This window comes from Pteropus medius, unplaced genomic scaffold, assembly GCF_902729225.1.
Source record: "Pteropus medius unplaced genomic scaffold, Ma_sr-lr_union100, whole genome shotgun sequence".
Classification (NCBI taxonomy): Eukaryota; Metazoa; Chordata; class Mammalia; order Chiroptera; family Pteropodidae; genus Pteropus; species Pteropus medius.
In genome coordinates this window covers 4,543,727-4,563,850 of record NW_024341894.1, presented here as the reverse complement: position 1 = coordinate 4,563,850, position 20,124 = coordinate 4,543,727, and the positions used below count along the sequence as shown (strand labels likewise).

General features: G+C 52.2%; 1 protein-coding gene across 1 annotated transcript; it reads left to right on the top strand.

Annotated features, from left to right (window-relative positions):
• The first annotated feature begins 9,000 nt into the window (after positions 1-9,000).
• GRHPR (glyoxylate and hydroxypyruvate reductase) lies at positions 9,001-19,324 on the top strand. The gene is made up of 9 exons (XM_039856555.1): positions 9,001-9,155; positions 10,817-10,947; positions 11,362-11,434; positions 11,983-12,099; positions 13,374-13,462; positions 14,633-14,737; positions 15,504-15,639; positions 17,019-17,149; positions 18,986-19,324. The coding sequence occupies exons 1-9, from the start codon at positions 9,073-9,075 to the stop codon at positions 19,105-19,107; spliced, it is 987 nt and encodes a 328-aa protein (XP_039712489.1). The 5' UTR covers positions 9,001-9,072; the 3' UTR covers positions 19,108-19,324.
• Positions 19,325-20,124: the final 800 nt, after the last annotated feature.

Here is a 20,124-nt window from a genome sequence, read left to right as displayed (position 1 = left end):
TTCTTGTGGGAAACTAAACAATAAACAAAAAATAAAGCTATGCCAGGTTGATGTGAGTGCTAAGGGAATAAAGCAGCGGCAGGGGGTAGAGAAATGGATGGTGGGGAAGGGCTGTTTTTTGAGTGAGATCTGTAGGAAACGAGAGGAGGAATGTCCCAGGCAATGGGAACAAGTGTGGGAGCCGTACACACTCACTTGGCACAGTATAAGATAGCAAGAGAGGGAGGTGAAGGGCACCCTGTGGGTGTGATGGGCTGAGATAGGACTCCGGTTTCCCTGGGGTGATGCGAGTCCTCGGTGAGCTGCTCAGAGATGCTGAGGGCTCTGGCCACCTGTGAGAAGAGAATGGAGCAGGCCAAGGCAGAAACGGGGAGGGAGATGCCAGGAGGCCATTGCGCAGGTGATGGTGGCTTAGATCGGAATGGAAGTAGTGGAGGGGGAGAAGAGCTCAGATTCTGGGTGTGCTTAAAAGTAAAGCCAAGAGGATTTTTGATAAACAAGATTCGCCCCACCCCATCCTGATCGCCCTCCTTCCCAGACCCTCCCGAGGCTGCAGGACTGCGAGGTTCCCCATGGCCTCACCAAGCACCATTCCGCAGGTGATTGAGGAAATCAGACCTTAAATGGTTCATTTTGGTTTTATCTCAGAAATAAAACCAAATGTAATCACTGTATGAAATCCACCTCCAGGATGCTGCTCCCTCAGATGGAGGCAGGGATTAGATGAGATTTGCAGGACTGTGTTGACTCCCAGTTTAGATGCTTTCCATAAATTAATTACAGAAACAAAGCCGGTGAGGGAGGCCTGGGGGTCAGTCCCAGGGCAGATCTTCCCAGACAGCGGGGCTGCTCCCCGCTCCCCGCAACGCCCTGTGGGCTCTGGAAGCTGCTGGGACTCCTGATTTCTGCCTGAAGTTTGCTGCTCTCCGTCACTGTGGCTTAAGCACCTTCGTCACCAGGAGAGGACTTGGAAGAACACTGGGGCTTAGGGTTTTCTCCCGAGGGCAATGGGGAGCCATGGAGGGTGGCACAGGGATGGGACAGGACCAGATTTGCTTTTCAGAAGGGACTCCAGGAGACTAGATTTCAGGAGGGGAGGCTGGAGGTCAAGAGATCCTGGTAGGGCCTCGAGGGAGGGAAGGAAAGAAGGGAAATGGGATCGAGGTACAGGAGTTGCCACTAACGCAGGTGCACCCCTCCAGGTGCCCCTAGTCAATTGCAGCTCTGCCCTTTGGGCCCAGACCTGATGCCCACCTCATCCAGGGCCTGAGCTCCTGTTGGTACAGCCTCTTGGGGCCCGGGTCAGGCCAGTGACTCATTTCTGAATGGTTTTAGCTGAATAAGAGTTCTATCTTTCACTTGAGCTATTTGTCCCTCCTCGTCACAGTTCAGGGTTTTGGCCCCAAACAGCAGCACCTGAGAAAGGATTTCCGGAGGTGGTTTATGGGACTTTTGCTGAAACAGTTGAGTGAACTTCACCTGCAGCCTAGAGAAAGCTGACCCATTCCTCTGAGCTCCATGATCCTCCTTGGCCTGTCCTAAATTAGAGATGGGGCCTTGGTCCTCCCTCAGGTAGGAAGTGCCGACCTTGGCCCTCCAGTAATGTGTCTGAGCTCCAGCCTCAGGTCCTGCTCAAACCCATTTCCTCAGCCAATCTGCGTCTCCTGTTCAGTCGTCACACATCACATGGCAAGGATGTGCCTCCTCCGGCAGGAAGCTGCCCAGATCTTCCTAGTTAGTGCTGACTGGTGGCGTAGCGGGAGTATGGAAGTCTAGCTCAGTTGCCTGGGGTTTCGACACCCCTGAGATGTAACTATACCCTCTACTGAACTCAGCCAGAAATGGGGCCCCTTGTCATCCTCCCCTCTCCTGCTTCCTACTCCTTTTCTGTCTTGTTCTGGGAGCACTTCCTGGGTAAATCACTTGCACATGAATCCTCAGCTAAGAGCCTGCTTCTAGGGAACCGACCCAGGACAAGCTTCCGCGCTTTTACTCCTGCTGTTTCCTTGTCTTAGACCATCCTCCTCGGCAGCTCCCTCACGACTAAAGTGATGCCTGCCAGGCCCCACACAACCTCTCCTTCTGCAGGGACCTTCCCAGTGGGAATGGCCCACGCTGAGGTCCCCTGGCTCCTGGGAGGCAGCCGCTCCCCTTGGCTTTGCCCTGTGCACGCCCAGTCCAGTCTGCATATGGAATTGTGCTGCCCCCATTGGCTCTTGGCTCTGCTGCCAACCTCACAGCCTCTTTAGGCCTCCGTGGGTCCATTGCATAATGGGGGTGCTGGGCTCTGGCCCAGAGTGAGCACTGCTGCTGCTCCAGTCCTGGATATCTGCTCCCTAGTCCCCTTACAATATCTGAGCTCATAAAAAAGAGGAGCAGGGATCACTTAAGAAGGAACGGTTGTTCCCCATGCACAGAACTAAATACTCTGGCTGTTACAGCTCATTTCTAAGTCCCAGCTATGCCCTGAGAAGGATTAAGAAAACAGCTCTGGTAAAAATCCCCAGAAATAATGTGCTCCTGCCACAGGGAGCCCCAGAAATCTGACTACAGCAATCATCTCCTGGCTTCCTCCACCAAAGCGCATTCCAGTGTTTCCGTGTCAGCGGAGTCAGCTGCATCCGGGCAATCGCCTCTGTCTGGCCTTTGGGAGGCACAGATGCTGGGGGAGCTTTGTTAGGCCGACTGCCCCATGGGAGAACCTGAATCCTGACAGCGAGAGGCCTAGTCAAGGCACCGCTCTGCCTGGAGCCTGCTTGTGACCCAGGCAAGTCACTTCCCCCAACTCTCAGTTTTCCCATTTGAAAAATGGGGGCGGCGTCCACCCTTGCAGGGGTTTATTCACAGAGAACATGTTTACCCAGTGTCCACCCTGGCTGGATGCTGGGGCCTCAGAAAAGGTTTGGATCCCACCCTGTCCTTGCCCTGGCGTGGCTGCTGGTTCATCAGCAAGATGGGCAGGGAAGGGGAGTGGTGAGGGTTAGAGGAGAAATGAGGTGTGTATAGTGGGGGCCGTGTTAGCGCAAACCAGAGGCTTGCGGCCAGCATTCCAGGTGTTAGGGCAGAAGCAGATGCCCAATATCTGAAGCTACAGATGAATCAGCAGCTGGAGATGTGGCTGAAGGAGCCACTGGAACTGGCTGGTGGCTTGGGTCAGGGGCAGTCATGGGTATTGTGGTCAAGCTTTGGTTCACTCTGACCTGGGTTTGAGGCTCAGCTCAAACCTGATGACCTTGGGCAAGTCTTTCCACCTCTCTGAGACTCGGTTTTCTCTACTTGAAAGAGAGAATCCTAACAGTGCCCACTCTGAGGCCTGTGTGGTGGTGAACATCGCAAAGTGAAGCCCAACACAGATCTGGGTTCATTTTGGGTAGAGGTGGCTCCCCGTGCCCCTGAGTCCCCGGGCTGGGCCCTCTGCTCCCCAGAAGAGTAAGCTAAGGGGCCGAGAAAGGGGCAGGTGGCTTCTTGTGCTGGATGAAGGGCTGTAGCAGGGCTGAAAGTCCAAAGGCAATCCAGGTCCGCTGCTGAGCTGGGAGAACTGGGTGCCCTAACCCCTGGCCTGAAGGGTCTAGCTTCTGGAAAGTCTGTGGGGCACGTTCAGCTAAGCCTCCCTTCCTTTCTTGGGGAGGCCCTAACCCCTTAGCCAGTGGTTCCATATACTCACCCCATCCCCGGGAACACGCTTCACTGGGAACTAAAATTAAAACACATTTCCCAGGGGCCTGGGCTGGCCAAGAGGGCCCAACTGGGCCCTCTGCTACCCTCTGTGGCCAGGGCTCAGGTCCTTTGTCTGGTAACATCAGCTTCCAGCTACCAGATGGAAGCCCAGGCAGGGGCCAGGATGAAAGCCACACTGAACCTAGCTTGGTATGCATAATCTGGAAGTTCTTTCCCCTCTCTGGGACTCAATTTCCATACCTGTATAACAGGTGAATCAGAGATTTCTGTGGTCCCTTTACAAGTCATTATAGCCATTGTACTCTGTGGCCCACAGAGGTGAAGTGAGCCCAGATAGAGCTGAGACTCAGTGGCATTCTGCCACCCAGGCCGGGGCTCTAGGACCATAAGGGTGAGCAGAGGGAGGATCCCAGATGTGCTGTCAAGCCTGAGACAGTGCTCTGCAGTGCAACCCCTATCTTCCCACATATGCCCTACCAACATGCCTTCCCATCCAGGCACAAGCCAGGGGCAGGCATTCCTATCAGGAAGGAGAGAAACAGTCACATGATCTAGACCAAATCTAGTTCTGTTCCTTACCAGCTGTGTGACTTTGGCTGAAGGCACTTCATTCATCTGCATCAGTTTGCTTATCTGTAAAATAGGGGCCCTAAAATCTACCTCATGGGGCTTTGCAAGAATTAAATGAACTCCTGTGTGCGTGAGGTGCCTGGCATGAATCAAGCACCAAAATCAAATACCACCTTTCCTTGGGGCCTCTTCCCCTCCTCCTGTGTCACTATCCGGCCTCATCTTCCTCTGTCCTCCTCAGCAGCTTCTACTTCTCTTTTGGCGCATGCCCATGCTTTCCAGCCTCCAGACTTTTGCTCATGCTGTTCATCCTGCTAGGGATGCCTTTTCTCCCTCTCTCATTCTCACCATTACAAATCTTATTGCCGTCACTGTTCAGCTCAAATGCCGCCTCCTCCAGGAAGCCTCTTCTCCAAGGAGCTCTGTGCCCTAGGCAAGAACACAGATAACAGGAGCACCACAAGGGGCCGCTCTCTGCCCACGCTGGCCTCCTCCACCTTCTGTCTGGGCCAGATTCAAACAAGTAGAGCATTTTTCTCCCCCATCCCGCAGTACACAAAAATGTCCACTAGGTGGTGATAAAACGACAAATTCCCAGTGGGGGATGAGCAATAAGGGAGGCCCACCGCCTGCCTCATTCATTCCTTTCTTCAACAAATATTTACTGAGCACCTGTCCTGTGCAAGACTGTAGAACAACAGTGGTAAACAAAGTAACAAGGTTCTGGCTCTCAAGGAGTTTATGTTCATGTCGGGGGAGAAAATAAATAAAGCAAGGAAAACATGGGACAGAGGTGAAGGCTACACAGAAAATGGTGGGGCCCACTTGCATCTGGACCTCTCAGTGAGCAAGTTTTCATTGAACAGTGGGATAAGTAAGCAAAGAGTCACTTGGGATCTCAGAGGCTGGCCAAGTTGGAAGATTCCCTAGCTCCTTGGTATTCAAAGTGTAGTCTGTGGACCAGCAGCATCAGCATCACAGTGCAGGTACCCATAAAGGCTGATTCGGAATTAGGGGCAACTGCATGCACTGTGCCAAGTACTGGTGGGCACTTTTCTATATGTTGCCCTTCCCCATGGCCTGGGGATGGGGTAGCTGTACTCTCCCTGTCTCTCACCCTGCAGCTGCCCCCCTGGCTATTCGATCTTCAGGGCTCTCTGGGACACATGCCCAGGCTGAGTTATTCTCTGCTGGAGTGGGTATGGTGAGGGGGCTAGGTTACAAGGTCATCCCTGGGGCTCTAGACCCCAGCCCAGAGGACCAAGGCTGGACTCTAGCCAGGGCAGGGGGTAACATTGGAGACGAGAGTGAGGTCTCCAAAATAGCTGATTGGGGCTCAGGAAGGTAACTGTGTTGGCTCAGGCACTCGAGTTTCCAGATTCCAGAAGCCAGGAGTGGGGGCAAATCTTAGAGAACAGACAGAAGCCAGATGACCAGAACAGATGCCCAAGGGCTAAGTAGACTCCTCAGCCAGGCTGCCCTTAGCCAAGACCCCTGAGCGTTCCACACCCCCTGACCAAGGGCAGAAGGGGTCCAAGGCCTGGAGCAGGGGAAGGTCCTGCAGGGGGCACGTACCACAGCTATGGGGAGTGAAGCCAGTGGGGACAGGGAGGCGGGAAGTGCCTGGTATGGACTTGGACGTGGCTTGGGCCCATTTTCTTCTCTTGGCTAAAGAGGTGAGGTTGAAAGTCAATTCCATTCTGTCAACATTTCCTGTGTACCCTCTGAAGCCTCAGCCCTGCACTCGGTTCATACTAATTACCATGATGTCAAAAAATTGTCCCCGTTCTATAGTTTGAAAACCAAGAATAGGACAGAAGAAATGTTTTGCCTTGCCTGGCTAGTTTGTGGCAGACCTTTTGAGCCAGCCTTGTCTCCAAAAAGCCATAGGTACCTACCTTTCTGCTGCTAACAAGCCCTTCAGATGTGTCCTCACCTATATCAGTGCACGATTGCTGCATAACAAACGACCACACACTTAGCGGTTTAAATAACACCCCTTTACTATCTCACATATGACTAGTAACATATACTAGATAGATAGTTCAACAGAACAGAACAGCATGTGAAACTCAGAAATTGACCCTAGTAGACCCAAATTTAGTATACGCTAGTGGTAGAATTTCAAATCAGTGGGAAAAAGATGGATTATCTCATAAAAGGTATCGAACAACTTGCCGGCTATCAGAAAAAAATAGAGAGAGATCAAAATCTTAGTGAAAAATTAAACCATAAAAGTACTAGGCCTTATAAAAGAGGCCTTGGCGAGCTCCCTTGCCCCTTCCACCATGTGAGGACACAGCGAGAAGATGACCCTCTGCAAGCCGGGAAGATGGCTCTCACAGGGAACCGACTCTGCCAGCATTTTGATTTGGGACTTTCAAGCTTCTAGAACTGTGAGAAATAAATGTCTGATGTTTAAGCCACCCAGTCTGAGGTATTTTGTTACAGCAGCCCAAATGGACCAAGATACTCTCCCCACTCCCACAAGGCTTCCACAGTGGTTAAGAGCTTGGGTCTGGCGTCAGGGTACCGGGCTTACATCCAAGCTCTGCCTCTTACTAGCTGTGTGACCCTAAGCGAATGACTTCATCGTTTTTGCCCTCAGCTTTCCCATCTATGAAATGGGGCGAGTAACAATATGTGCCTTACAAGGTGTTGAGATGTTTAAATTATAGAAAGTTGCTTAGGACAGTGCTTGGAACTTTCTAAGAGCTCCATAAATCTTAGCTACTTATTAGATGATCAGTTTTAGCCTGTGAAGTCCAGGTCAGCCCTCTGAATCCTGTCCAGTTTAGATCTTTCCTCTCCTGACCACTTTACCTGATGCCTCTTCCTGGGCCCTCAGCTGGCTTCATGATCTGTCTCATGCCCATCACCCGGTAGAACTTACTGAGCGCCAGCTGGGGGCTTCGTCTTGGAGGAGGGGGCCCACTGACCTGTCATGCCCCCCCTTCTGACCCTTGCAGATAGGCTTGTTCAGTGTCTTCGCCTATCCTAGTGTGTGGGAGGAGCTGGGCTCAGGTGTCACCACTGATTAACAAAGGTTAGAGCCATAGAGACAGTGCTGTCCCCAGAGGGCCTGGCCTAGGAACAGAAAAACACCTCGTTGTGTTGTGTCAATGTTTGAGGTATTTCAGAAAGTGTCCCTGAGGTGGCCTAGCAGATAACAGTCTGTGGGAAAGACATTTCGGTAATGTGTTACTTAAGAGAGGAAGATGACAGGGTGGAGCCCTGGCCGGGGATCCAGGTGGCCCAGGATGCCAGCTCTGGCCTCTCCCGAGACTTGCTGTGTTGCCCTAAGCTAGAGATGTCACCTCTCTGTACCTGTCTCTGTTTACTGTCTGGGCACTAAGTTGGCAGGTAAAATCATCAGAGAAGAGACCACCAGGCAGGGTTTTTGCCTTCTGGGTGCTCCCAGGCCTGGGAACAAGTACTTGAACAGCCTCTAGCAGAGACAAAGGCAGCAGAGCTGAGGGACAGGTCTGAGCCCTCCCACTTGTCCTGAGTCTGGCTTTAGCATCTGTATCTCTGACCAACTGTCGGACCCAGGGCACCAGCATGTGGGGTTCCTGGGACGTGTTACTAGTTGTCAAGCACCCACTAGGTGTGTTACATGCTGTTGTAGCACTACACCTAGTTCATCTTCTCAACAAGCCATGAGGCAGGTACTACCATTACAGATGAGGAAACTGAGGCACACAGAGGTCCAATGACTTGTCGTTAGTGTGCAGCAGAGCTGGAATCTAAACCCAGTCTGTGTCCAAAGCCTGAGCTCCTCACCTCTGTCCTCCATGGTCTCCGTGGTTAATGAACATGGCCTGGGGTCAACGCAAACATTGCTTGTTTAATAATCACAATAGCCCTCAAAAGTAAGTGCTCATAACCCCATTTGCTAGCTAAAGAAACTGAGCCTTAGGAAGATGATGTGAACTGACCAAGATCACGCAGCTTGTAACCAGACCAGGATTCAGACCTATCTGACTGCAAACTCCTGGTCTACCCATGACCCTACACAGCCTCATCCAGCACATCCTGCGTTGGCCCTATACATGACCTGCCTCCAGCCAGGCAGCAGGTGTCCAGGATGCTGGGTGGCCCATGACCGATTAAACTTCCCTTCACAATTGTGGGCTTCATATGGGAACTGCTCCAAGTATTAAAGAGGCCATTCCTGGACACATACTGCCCTGGTCCAGCCTCCTGTGTGTGTACAATAAGCCAGGTTCAGAGCCAGTCCCTGGGGCCAAAGGACTCCGCCAGGAAGAGTGTGACCGTGATGGAACTGACCCAGCAAGGACGGTCAGGGCACTCAGGCCCCGGGAGTGGGGAGTCCCGACTTTCGGAACTTACACACACTCTCACTCACGGCTGTCGGCACCCTGACAGACATCCACACGCTCCCACAAGACTCTCCCCTGGATGCGCCTTGACCCACCCCAAACCCCAGACACTCCTGCCAGTCTCCGAGACTCTGAGGCAGTGGGTGCTCAGAGGGAGGCCCTGGGGGGCCAAGGGCCAAAGCGTCGGCCTGGCCCCATCACCTCCCGAAGAGTTTCAGATCCATGAAGGCTTAATCACACACCTACAGCTGCAGGCGAGGCGCACAATCAGGGCTCCACAGTTACACCGCATACAAAGACACGCCGTCCGTGCCTGAGCACGCAGTCCCCACACAGCTGCAGTCCACCCGCGCCCCGCCCACCCCCGGCCAGCCCTCTCCAGCCCCGGGCCCGCCCCTTCCGAGGCCCCGGGCCCGCCCCCACGTCGCGTCCCGCTTCCGGCCCCAGTGGTCCGGGTCGGTGTCCAGCGGTAGCAGGTCGCATGGGGCCAGTGCGACTCATGAAGGTGTTCATTACCCGCAGGATCCCCGCCGAGGGCAGGGCCGCCCTCGCGCGAGCCTCAGAGTAAGAGCCTGGCAGCCCGCGCCGCTCCGCGCACCGAGCCTCCCTGCCCCCCGCGCGGTGCTGAGGGTGGTCTCGGGGAAGGGACTGCGGAGCCCTGGCACCTCCCCAGGATCTCCGGCACCCCCGCACACAGGGTGACTCAGCGTCTCCAAGAGCTACTTTGGGGGCGGCCGGGACTGCGCCCCAGCGGGCTGGGGGCGACCTCCAAATGCCCCAGTTATTTTTGGTGGGGAGGATGGGGCGGTCCCAGGGGCCAGATAGAGCTGGAATCCTGTTCCCGGGCCTTGACCAGACTTTCCAACCTTTGACCCGCCGGGACAGTCTTGGAGTTTTGGGGAAGCATAAAGTTTTTTACCGCCCAGCTTTCTCCAGGCGCGTTGCAGTGACGTTGGAACCTGCGCTCCCCTGGCGCTTGCAGTGGGGGTGAGGCCTGGGGAGAGGGGCGACCGCTCATGATGCAAGGTCCAGGCTGTTAATCTTTTACCCTCCAAGGTCACTTAACGGGGTCAGAGACCTTGGCAGTCACCCATCTGGTCCTCTGGACGGTCGGCAGGGGCCTTTCGTGACACTTCTTAAACTGAAGCCCCGCGTGTCAGCTTTGCCAAGTGCTTGCCAAGTGCTTCATATGTATATATGTATACATAAACTCTTTTAATCCTTGCAACACTGTGAGGTGGGTATTATAATTCCTGTTTTACAGATGAGAAAACTGAGGCCGGGAGAGGTTAAGTACTTTGCCGAAAGTCACACTGCTATGTGTGTGGCAGGGCTGGGGTTTGAACTCAACTCTGTCTGGCTGCAGTCAGCACTGCAGCCTACTGATCTGCCCTGCTAATGTCAGGAAGGGAGAACTTTGCTGGGGACCTGTCAGGTACCAAGCATGAAGGGGAAGGGAAAGGCAGAAAAAAAAAGGCAGTATCACACACTGCTGTAGCACAGGGCCATGCTTGTGGGAAGGAATGTGTAAAGTAGCCCACGCCTGGGGCTTAGTTGGCCGGGTACTGCAGGAGGGTGCTGTGAGAGATGCCAGCAGCCATCTCGTGATTGGCATATGCTCCATACATATTGGCTGCACAGAATTAAATGGCCAGAGCTTGGAAACATGCCCAAGTGTCCATAAGTACACTGCTTCATGTTGCATTGCTTTGATCTTGTCCTTCCTGGCAAAGTCCACGTACGAGAATTTTTTGTTTCATGGACTCACAGGACAGGACATGCAACTGAACATGGAATCCAGTCCTATCTGATTCAGGAACAGCAGCCCCTGACACACACACACACACCCCTTCCCCCGCTTCCCAACAGTTGGCCACCTCGGGCCAGGAGGCTCACTCCCCATGAGGCTTCCTGTGAGAGTGAGAAAGCTCTTTCTTGTGTTGAGCTGAGAACTGTCCCCATGACTTTCTCCTTTCAGTTTAGGCTCTTCTCAGCCCTCTCTGCCCTGTGATAGCCCTTCAGCCACCCTCTCAGGATAGTTCTGAAGTTGCTCATACCTGACCCCAACTCCCTTCAGCCAGACTCAGGGAGCCTGAGGCCAGAGCAAGCAAAAGGCAATGTTTCCCACTCTGAGAGGGGGCTGCAGATGTAGCTGGGGGGACTTTCAGGCCTGGGAGCATCTAAGGGGCTCCCCTGCTTCTGAGTGGTCTTTCCTTTGCCTTTAGCTGTGAAGTGGAACAGTGGGACTCAGATGAGCCCATCCCCTACAAGGATCTGGAGCGAGGCCTGACCGGAGCACACGGCCTGCTTTGCCTCCTCTCTGACTGTGTGGACAAGAAGCTCCTGGATACTGCAGGTGTGTGCCCTGGGTAGGTCTGGGGAGGATTCTGAGGGTGGTTTGGCCTATGGGGCACATCAGCCTGCTGTTGCTAGCTCCCCGAGCAGGACCGCAGTGACCTATTCGAGTTGAGGCATTGGCTATAGTACTAGGCAAGAGGGAGCAGTTGTGTGCAGCTGCATCTGGCAAACACATTGTTCCTCTCCTGCTTGCAAATCTCTGGAGGACGGACTTCAGAGGGCAAAGACCACGCATGGAGGCAGCAGGGTGTGGGGGAGGGCATCCCAAGGCCCCGGGCCCTTGTCCAGTCAAGACACAGCCTTGCTTTATGAACCCTAGCAAACCCCTGCTCCTTCTGGGCCCATCTGGAGTGTGTGGGAGGGTTTGAATCCCACAAGGAAAGATCGAAACAATGCTTTCTCTGAACAACAGGAGCCAATCTCAAAGTCATCAGCACATTGTCCGTGGGCGTCGACCACTTGGCTTTGGATGAAATCAAGAAGCGGTAAATGCAGCTTGGGTTCTAGAGGGGGACCTGGAGTGAACGGTGACTACCAGGCAAGGAGGAAGAGGAGCTGAGTCTTTGTTTTTATTTCATATCCCTGACCATTCAGTGAGACTGTGAGGTGGCTGATGAAAAAAATCTGTCCACATATGCACAGGTCAGTTAAAATAAACCCAAGAAGTCAGAGACAGTGGGTAATATCTGGCCAGGTAGCCAGCACCCTTTCACCTTCATTACCTTTTTGACCCCCAACAATAACCCCTCGAAGTAGAAAAGGCAAGTATTATGTCCCTCTTTAGATGAAGAAATTCAGAAAAGTTAAGTAATTACTTGCCCCAGACTTTGGACCCTCATCTCCCATCTTCATGTCCTTCCCCAAACGGGAGATATTGAAATGGAATGAGGCTGACCACTCCTGAGTACTCATTTACAGCTCCCGGCGGGCAGCACAAAGAGGGAGCAAAGCGGCAGCATGGAAATGTCCCAGCATTAGAAATTGGTGAAAGTGCTTGAGGCCAGTGTTATATCACCAGATGTTTGATTCATAGCGGGATCCGTGTGGGCTACACCCCAGATGTCCTGACAGACGCCACTGCGGAACTTGCTGTCTCCCTGCTGCTCACCACCTGTCGTCGGCTGCCAGAAGCCATTGAGGAAGTGAAGAAGTGAGTGAACACCTGGCAGAAAGGTTGGCTCCACTCAGCAGCTGGCTCTGTACATGCAGTGCTTCCCTGGCCCAGATGTGATCCCTGTCCCCAGATGTGCCCAATCTAGTGAGGGGGGTCAGACAAAGCAAAAATACTAAAGTGCAAGGCAGTGCTGAAATAAATAGGACATAAAGGGAAATCCCAAGAGAAGAGAATAATGGAGGTGAGGAGACGGGTAGAGGAGGGTGGATCAGGGGAGGCTTTACAGAAGTAGCAGGTGGGCATCCTCTTGAGCGCTTAGAGAGACAGGTCCACCGTCCCTTGCAATGCAGAAATCCGAAAGCTCTGAAATCTGGAAGATTGTTTCATAAATCTTTTGGTAGCAAAACTTGATTTGAACTAACAGGAGGCTGCTTATGGTTTTTATTCCTCCCAGTCAGTGTGACTATTCATGTTTTGCTGCAGATATAGCACGGTGTTTGATACAGTGTACCACCCCAGATGCTGCTGAGGGTGTTAGGTAGAATATAGCATATGCACCATACTACCTTTCTAAAATCTGAAACATTTTGAAATCTGGCCTGCGGGTTTCAGATCAGGGATTTGGGGCTGTATATCCAGGGTTGCGGAGGGCATTCCAGGTGTCGGGACTGGCCTGAGCAAAGTCCGGGAGGCATGCGAATGCAGGCGCTCGGAGAATGTGGACCAGGAGCATAGGCTCTGCATAGGCAGGGGCAGAGCTGGACAGCAGCATGGGGCTGATCACACAGAGTGCTGAATATCCCGTTCACCCTCCTATTTGGGGTGTCAGCACCTTTAATGGCGGTAGCTCAAGACAGGCTCTGTTCCCGTGTCCACCCAGGGCAACAGGGGTGAGGCTATGGCTTTACTTTTTTTACTTCCCTGGGGTGCTGAGAATACTAATTTTAGAATCCCAGATCCCAAGTTTGCAACCCGCTGTTCCCAACCCTGCCCTAGCTGTATGACCTCAGGCAGGTTCACCCCTTCTCGTCTCAGTTTCCCATCTGCAAAATGGGATGAGAACTTCTATGGTCCCTACCAGATTCTCTGTCCCCAGTGGCTTTAAAGGATGAGTCATTCCTGCTGCTTGTCAGCAGCGCTGAGTGGCTGAGGGGATAACTCATGGCACTCTCAGCCGTTTTACCTGGAGGGAAGGGGTTATCCCTTGGACCACAGCCCCTGTCCCAGGGTGCCGGGTCTGTGCATTCACAGTGGGCCCTCATCTTTGCCTAAGGCTGGGGCCTCTTATCTACCCCTCTCCCTCCCTGCAGTGGTGGCTGGACCTCGTGGAAGCCCCTGTGGTTGTGTGGCTATGGCCTCAAGGAGAGCACCGTCGGCATCATTGGGCTGGGGCGCATAGGTGAGGCCCCAAACTACCCTCTTGCCCGTTCTGGCTCGCATGGCTTGGTTTGTCTACAGCTCCATGTGTCTGGATACTGACAGTCCTTCTTTGGAAAGGGTTGCCATGACTGTGTGTTATCAGTGCACTTTGCATGCAGTAGGGATACCTCTAATGAGAAGACACAGGCTTCATAAAACGGGCAAAAGCAAAAATGAAAAAAAGAAACATTGGAATTCCTTAAGAACTCACTAGGTGAAAGAAGCAAATAGTAAGGGCCAGGGTTCTTAATGCCTGCAGCTCCACACAGAACAGGTGAAAGCGATGATGGCTGAGTTGGAGTCTTTAGGAAGGGCTTACTGGGGGAGAGCCCGTGCTGGGTTCTGGAAGGCATCTGACTCATAAAGCCTTAACTCAGGAACCTGAGGGTCTCATGAGCAGAGCTTACTTGTGATTCTGAGGATGAGGCAGATCTGTTTTTCTTCCAGTGTCCCCCATTTGGAGAAGCTTGGCATAAAGGCTCGAGCCCAGCCAGGCAGCTGTCAGTGGTTCTCTGGCATCCTGCCTGGTGCAGAAGTAAGAGTGAGGATGGCAAGTGGGGATAATCTGTCTGGCCCGCTAGCAGCCCTGCCTTTCACACTAGAAAGTTGTTTGGAGGAACTCTCCAGCTTTAGGGCATGTGCTGAGTCTAAATTCCAACTGCTCAAGCTTGTCTCAGCAGCAGCATATGTGAAAAAGTCTTACAGATTGGGGTGAGTTGGCAGTTTGGCAATGCCATCTAAAAGTGAAATGAGGTCTGAGGCTGCATTAACGGAAGCAGTGGGTCCAGAAAGATGGAAGGGACTGTTTAGTCAGACCTCTCCTGGGGTACTAGGCCCCATACTCAAGGTTAGTAAATGCCCCTCAAGATGGCTGGGGCCATGTAAGGACAGCATAAGCCAATCACAGCCACGGAGGAGCTGTGGTGCTGCCTCCAGCTCTTTGAAGGGCTATCACATGGACCCCTGAAGGCTGTGGGCTGGCTGGGGGCTGGTTACACAGGCTGGACCAGTTAGTGTTGGGACTGTGCTGAGGGAAGGATCTGTCCCTCTCTCCCACCAAGGGCTCCCTGTCCCTTTAGCTGCTGGGTGCTGCTGCCTCTGCCCTCTGAAGTCCTAGGAATAAGCTATGACTCTGATTCCTTGTCTCCAGGCCAGGCCATTGCTCGGCGTCTGAAACCATTCGGTGTCCAGAGATTTCTATACACAGGGCGCCAGCCCAAGCCTAAGGAAGCAGCAGAATTCCAGGCAGAGTTTGGTAGGTAAAACTTCGATTTCCACAGGAGCCCCATCTGCATGCTTAGAGGGTTCTCCCTATTTTCTGTAATAGTTAGCATTTGCAGGCAGAATGCAGGAGCGTCAGGTGTGTCCAGGGCCTGAGGTGTCCCTTAGATGTTATCTAATCTACCTGCCCTGGACAGAGGCCCACTGAGGGAGCACAGAGACTTATCTAGGCCACACAGTGAGTTCTCAGTGCCAGCAGAACACTCAGGTCTACCTTTCAGAGTCCCTTGTCACCATGGGCAGAACAGCAAGAATGATGACAGATGGAAGGAACTGCTGGAAACTTTCACTCGGTTTCCTTAATAAACTGGCGAGCACTACCCCCCCCAGCCCGTGTCCAGGTGGATCCAGTCCCTCGGCGGGATGCACAGCTTGGTGTTCAAAGGGTAGGCTGGATGTCAGCCATTCCTTAGCCCTTTGGCACTTTGGGTCCTGAAGTTGGTGAAAGCCAGAGTGGCCCAGTTCCTACTGTGTGACCTTGAACAAATTCCTGCCCCTCTCTAGCCTCAATTTCCCCATCTGTTAGACCAAGAGGCTGGGTGAATGATATAATATACCAGGATCTCATGAGTGGCTGTCAACTTTGTACAGCTATCAGAGTAGTCCAGGTGGAGACAAGGCCTTCAGGAAACACCTGGGGAGTTTCCATTATGGGAGGAGAGAAGGGTCTGGTCTCCTACCCTCTTGCTGTCTCTAACCTGGGACTCAGCATCTGATTGGGCCTTCCCTCCCTCTCCCAGTGACCACCTCCCAGCTGGCCGCCGAGTCTGATTTCATCATCGTGGCCTGTTCCTTAACACCTGCAACCAAGGGGCTCTGCAACAGGGCCTTCTTCCAGCAAATGAAGAAAACAGCCGTGTTTGTCAACATCAGCAGGTATCCTGGGGCTGCCTGACTCCCATGGGTCACTGGGTGAGCCTACAGAGGGGCTGTCCCTGCTGCTGTAATCTGAGGTTTTTCTTCCCCATGGGTTGTCAATGAGACCTCAGGCTGAGTTTGGCAGTCTCCACAAACCAACCAGCCAGCTAACTCAAATACATACAGTAAAACGCCCAGGCTGGGAGGAGAAGCTGTTAGAGCAGGACCTGGTGTGTCTGGTTTCCAGCAGTCCCTCCAGCCTGGCTCAGGGCTGGGCACATTGCATTGTTGGTTCAGTAAATGGAGGCATGATGGCAGCAAGTTCCCAGGTAACGTTGGGTAGCCCCTGTTCCTCTGTACTGCAGAGGGTCAGATGTCACTGTCTTACAGCCCTTCAGAGGCCACTTTCCATTGTGTTGAGCCTGGGTTTGTCTGTGTGAGTCAGTGACAGCTTGTACCTTCATGCTTCTGGGAAGACAGACCTAAAACTCGGGCTGTCTTGGTTCTTCAAAATGTCCCGAGGTTGCCTTCAGGCCACTGGGCATGTGTTGGGGGCTGACCTTCCTCTATCCCTCTAACCCCTTCCTAACTGGTATCCTTAGAACCTGCTTAAATCAGTTTGGAGGCAAACAAAGGTGAGGGAAGGGGTTAGATGAAGTCACCCCTAGGGCTCTCCACCCCAGAGGCTCCCGCAATTACTAATGTTTAGCTACAAAGGAGGTATCTGGAGGTGGCATGAACACAGGGCTCATACTGATGGCCTACAGTGTCACAGCTTCCGTTTACAGAACACCCACTTGGACCCAGTATTGTGCAGGATGCTGTGTTATTTATGACTGCATGAGTATTATTTAGTGCATGATATGAAGTCTCTAGCAAACCAGTTCTTGAGTCATAGGAAGGAAGACTGCTTACTCAGATGGGTATAGTTAGGTATATCCTCGTGTCTCTGCCCTTGATTGGGCAGGTGACTAATGGCACCCTGTGGTGGTTCTTAGCAGGTGGTCTGGGGACTCACTAGATCAGAAACACCTGGATGGGGCCCTATACAAATGCAGACTTCCGGGTCCTGTTCATGCAGTAGTGCATGTCAGTACTCCTGGGAGTTAGGTGGTATTTTCCTGTTTTACGGAAGAGGAACCTTCTTCTTCCTCTTCCAGAGAATTTGAGACACTTGTTCAAGGTCACACAGCTAGAAAGTGGCAGGGCTGGGTTTCTCTGATTGTAAGACCTGAATTACTATACAGACATATACAAGTATATATAAAATTTTCCTCTTTAGAAGCCAAGGTTGGTGGGAAAATTCATTCTTTGAGTTGTTCTGCCCTAAAGGGTAGAGAGAAGGAGCCTGGGTTGAGGGAGCTTCGGGGCACCCATATCACCGCTGTCATTCCCAGGGGAGAAGTGGTAAACCAGGATGACCTGTACCAGGCCTTGACTAGCAGCCAGATTGCAGCTGCTGGACTGGACGTGACGACCCCAGAACCATTGCCCACAAACCACCCTCTCCTGACCCTGAAGAACTGTGGTAAGAACTGTGCTTTCCCAACTCAGTTATCTCCTGTCCGACAGGACCACAGTAGTAGGTGATCTGGAGGTGCTGTGCATGAAGCTGCTATGAACAGTACCAAACACAAAGGGACCATAAATGTTTATGCTGTTAGTGGCACTGTACATAACATAGAGGGAGGACCTCTGACATGCTCGCCTAGTCTGTGTCATAAAAGTGAATGGAGGGTGGGGGGGGGTTAGAGGAGTGGGTTTGTTTAAAAAGAGTGGGTTGACTGTGTGTCTTATATTCATAGCTAGTCACAGGTAACAGGTAAAACCCATACTGTAAATTGCTGTTGTCAGTTTGTGAGAAGTCACATATGTAATTTACAATACCTATTTGTAACTTGTGCCCATTATTAAGCTCGTCTCCAAACCTACCCTTGTGTATTCTGCTTTATGGTGCAGCGGCTGGGACTCTGCACGCCCCGTTTCTGCTGGGCCCTGTCAGTATGGACGCCGGAGGCAGCCCGACAGGCTGGAGGGAGCAGACTTGGCTCCCTCCTGCCTTCCTGTCTGTGAGAGGCATGCAGCAGCTTCTTCACTAACAGTAGCAGTTCCTTCCTGTAGTGGCTGGGGAATCGTTCGCAGTTTTCCCAGCACGCGGTTAACCATTGTGCCCCCTCAGACACAAGCCACCGCCAGTCAGTGCCCCAGCCGCAGAGGTCTGAGTTGCAGAGGCCCTTCCTTCAGTCTTCTAAGTGTTAACGATCCCATCCTTTGCCTCTGTCCCCCTAGTCCTAGGGAGGTAGATGCTTCCTCCAGTCACTGTCTCTGTCACACCTTAGTGCAGGGTTTCTTCAACTGTTATGTTCCTCAGTTACTTGGAAGGACTGATCAAACACAGGTTACTGGGCCCCCAAGGGTTTCTGCTTCAATAGATCGGGGTTGAGGGGACCTGAGAATGTTTGCTTCTCCCACGCCAGTGCTGCTGGACCTGGGACCATGCTTTGAGTAGTGCCGCCTTAGTGTTCTCTTTTTAGCCTCCTCAGTTACCTAGTTAACAGTTCTTTATATTAAGTTCTGTCCAGGTGGCTGGATGGTTTCTGTCCCTAGACTGATACAAAGCCTGAGTGGCAAGGGCCTTAGGGCCCTTGTCTAGGCCAGTCCGTCCTTTATTTATATTCTGGAATAGAAAGCCAAAGAGAAGGTCCTTAGCTGCCTTCCCCAGTGAATGCTCCCATTATTGTAGCCCTTGGGAACTCTACCATCCCCACCCCTCTGCCAGCTGAAAAGGAATACTGGCTGTGCTGTCTAGCCTGTGTCCACAGCCTAGAAAACTGCCCCATCCCCCCAGGGCCTTGGAGTTCAGCTCAGTGCTCCAGGGAATGGCTTTTGAAAGGCACTCTTTGGGAACAAGTGGCCTCACTTGCTGTGCAGTGGGGCCACAGTGTGCTGTCCAATATTTCATCTTGTCATTGTTTCTGTAGATCAGAAGCCCTGTGGTATCACTTTCAGGGAGCACAGGGTGTGGATGAGCAGTGAAATTGGCACCATTCACTATCTGATAACCAAAGAGTTGGATTCTAGATAAGCTCCAAGACCCCTTCTAGGTCAACATTCTTGTATTTAGGGGACATATCCCTCGTCACTCTTGTGTCTAGTTGTCAGTAACCTGGATTCCCTTTACTCTTACTCTAGCCCTCGGCCTGAGGGGAGTGGAGTGCTTAGTGACAGTAGAAGAAAAGGCAAATCAAGGAATACTGAGGCAGGCTGCCTCTGTTCTTACTGGTAAGCCCTAGCCATGAAAGCAGTGACTGCTTTAAGGCTCGTGACCCACCCTCTTACTTCGCTCTCTTCCTCTTCTTTCCAGTGATCCTGCCCCACATTGGCAGTGCCACCTATGGAACCCGAAACACCATGTCCTTGTTAGCAGCTAACAACTTGCTGGCTGGCCTGAGAGGGGAGCCAATGCCCAGTGAATTCAAGCTGTAGCCAGATGAGACCGCGAGGGCCAGGAATCAAACTGGCCCAGGGTGCTGTCAGGTGCTGCAGGTGCTTGATTTGGACCCACAGGACGGGAGCTAAGGAAAAGTTCGATCTCTTCTGATTCCGTGGAGGGAAGACTGGTGCTGATAGATGTGCTTGCCACTTTTGTGGTTGGAAACATCTGAGCCAAAAGCATGTAATTCTATTAAATAATTCTCTGAGAGACTGTGTTGGCCTGTAACTGGCAGAAGCTAATGACAAGAGCATCTGCTTTACCTTTTCTAAATCAGGGCATCTAGTGACCTGCAGGTTCAGCTTCCCATCTCAGTCCTTAAACCTCTAGCATTTTAATTATTAGAACCATCCAAACCACTTTACCCCTCATCTGCTGCTCAAATTCCTTCACGTGTCTGTCACTGAGAACAGGACAACCACACCCCATTCACGAACATGGCATTTGAATCTGCAACCTAGATCATCAGGGCAAATTAAATATTCATGGCAAAGAGAACCAGGTAAGAATAACTAGAAGTAGGTGACTTTCTTAATTTTTATTTTAAAATTAGGTTCAGCACCTTCACACTTTGCTCCCTTTGCCTATCTCAGCCTCATCCCTACCTCCAGGTGGATGCCCTTTTTCTAATCACCTCATTCCTCCCCAAGGCCCAGGCCCCCAGCACCACCGCAGCCCTACTCCTGCCGAAAGAGTCAGGTTCCAGCTCTTCCCCACAGCCAAGCCAAACTTGCAGGTGGAGTTTTCAGCCTGGGAGGCAAGGAAGGGACCAGCAGAAAGCACAAGATTAAGCAGGTGCTCCAAGAGTAAAACTAGGAGGACTGAGAACAAAAGCTCACACATGTCCATGACAGAAAGAGAGCAGGCAAGGCAGAAAGGACTCAACAGAAGGGAATGACCGATAATCGTTTCTGACAGTACAGAATATTTTCCAGGTTTGATTTAAAAAAAATACTGGTCAAAGCAGCATTAGCAAAGAAAGCAATATTACCTCCCTTTTTTGGCATCTA

What these genes read in the sequence shown, in the direction of transcription:
- GRHPR (XM_039856555.1), top strand. Translation starts at nt 9,073, where the DNA reads ATGGGGCCAGTGCGACTCATGAAGGTGTTCATTACCCGCAGGATCCCC. An exon ending in GCCATTGAGGAAGTGAAGAA is followed by an intron (nt 12,100 to 13,373) that starts GTGAGTGAACAC and finishes CCCTCCCTGCAG; the next exon opens with TGGTGGCTGGACCTCGTGGA. An exon ending in CATTGGGCTGGGGCGCATAG is followed by an intron (nt 13,463 to 14,632) that starts GTGAGGCCCCAA and finishes CCTTGTCTCCAG; the next exon opens with GCCAGGCCATTGCTCGGCGT.